At 73.7% G+C, this 768-nt stretch overlaps 1 protein-coding gene across 1 annotated transcript in view; it reads right to left on the bottom strand.

Annotated features, from left to right (window-relative positions):
* The window catches only part of EMIHUDRAFT_457535 (hypothetical protein), a gene marked incomplete at its 3' end in the record, with an annotated part of 4,897 nt that overhangs the window by 2,546 nt on the left and 1,583 nt on the right, over positions 1-768 (bottom strand). Inside the window, exon 3 of the mRNA XM_005777867.1 lies at positions 393-549. Within this exon, the coding sequence (XP_005777924.1) occupies positions 393-549 (157 nt within the window). The remainder of the gene's footprint in view (positions 1-392; positions 550-768) is intronic.

Raw genomic sequence — 768 nt, 5'->3', positions numbered from 1 at the left:
GGCGGCGGCGGCGGCGGCCGGCGGCTCGAGCGCGGTGAAGACGGGCGGCAGGAGCGCGACGAGGAGCTCCACCTGAGATCAAACGGCGAGTTCACTCCTCGTCCGAGGCGCGGCCCGCGCGGGGCGTCTGTCGGCGCCGAGTGCTGGCGGCGCGTGCTTGGCTTTGGCGGGAAGAGGGCGGCGAGCAGCGGCATCAGCGTGCGTTCGAGGCCGAGCAGGCAGAAGACGGCCGCGTCGCGCTCCTCCCACCCACCATCGTGTGGGGCGAGCGAGAGGAGAGGGAGGTCTGCGGCGGCGGCGGCCGCCGCCGCCGCGGGCCTCGCGCCGCGCTCGGTCCGGCGCAGCGAGCGGGAGAGCTGGGTGGAGGTTGCGCGGAGGAGCGCCTCGGCGACGTCCTTGGCCTCGTGCCGCTCCTTGGCCGAGAGCAGGGGCGAGCCGTCGCCCAGCGGCTCCATCCTCCGGACCCACTCCCACAGCACGGCGAGCAGCGCGACGGGCGCCGACGACGAGCCAACCATCGCCGCGCGGAAGAGCGCGAGCAGCTTTGGCCTTGCGCGGTGCGGAGACGCCGACACGTCGGGGCGGGAGGACGGTCGCTTGTGCACTGTCTACTGTCGAAGGTGGCGACGTGTGCATCCTCGGGCCGCACGACCACGGTGAATGCCGCGGAGGACGGTCGAATGCGGCGGAGGCGGTGTCCTCTCGGGGGCGAGTTGGAAAGAGGAAGAGGGGCGTGTCCTCTGGTGTCTGGCCGCTTCTACGGCGGCG

The sequence above is a fragment of the Emiliania huxleyi genome (genome assembly GCF_000372725.1).
Source record: "Emiliania huxleyi CCMP1516 unplaced genomic scaffold EMIHUscaffold_253, whole genome shotgun sequence".
NCBI lineage: Eukaryota > Haptophyta > Isochrysidales > Noelaerhabdaceae > Emiliania > Emiliania huxleyi.
The sequence above is the reverse complement of the archived record's forward strand: the minus strand, read 5'-3'. Positions and strand labels throughout refer to the sequence as shown.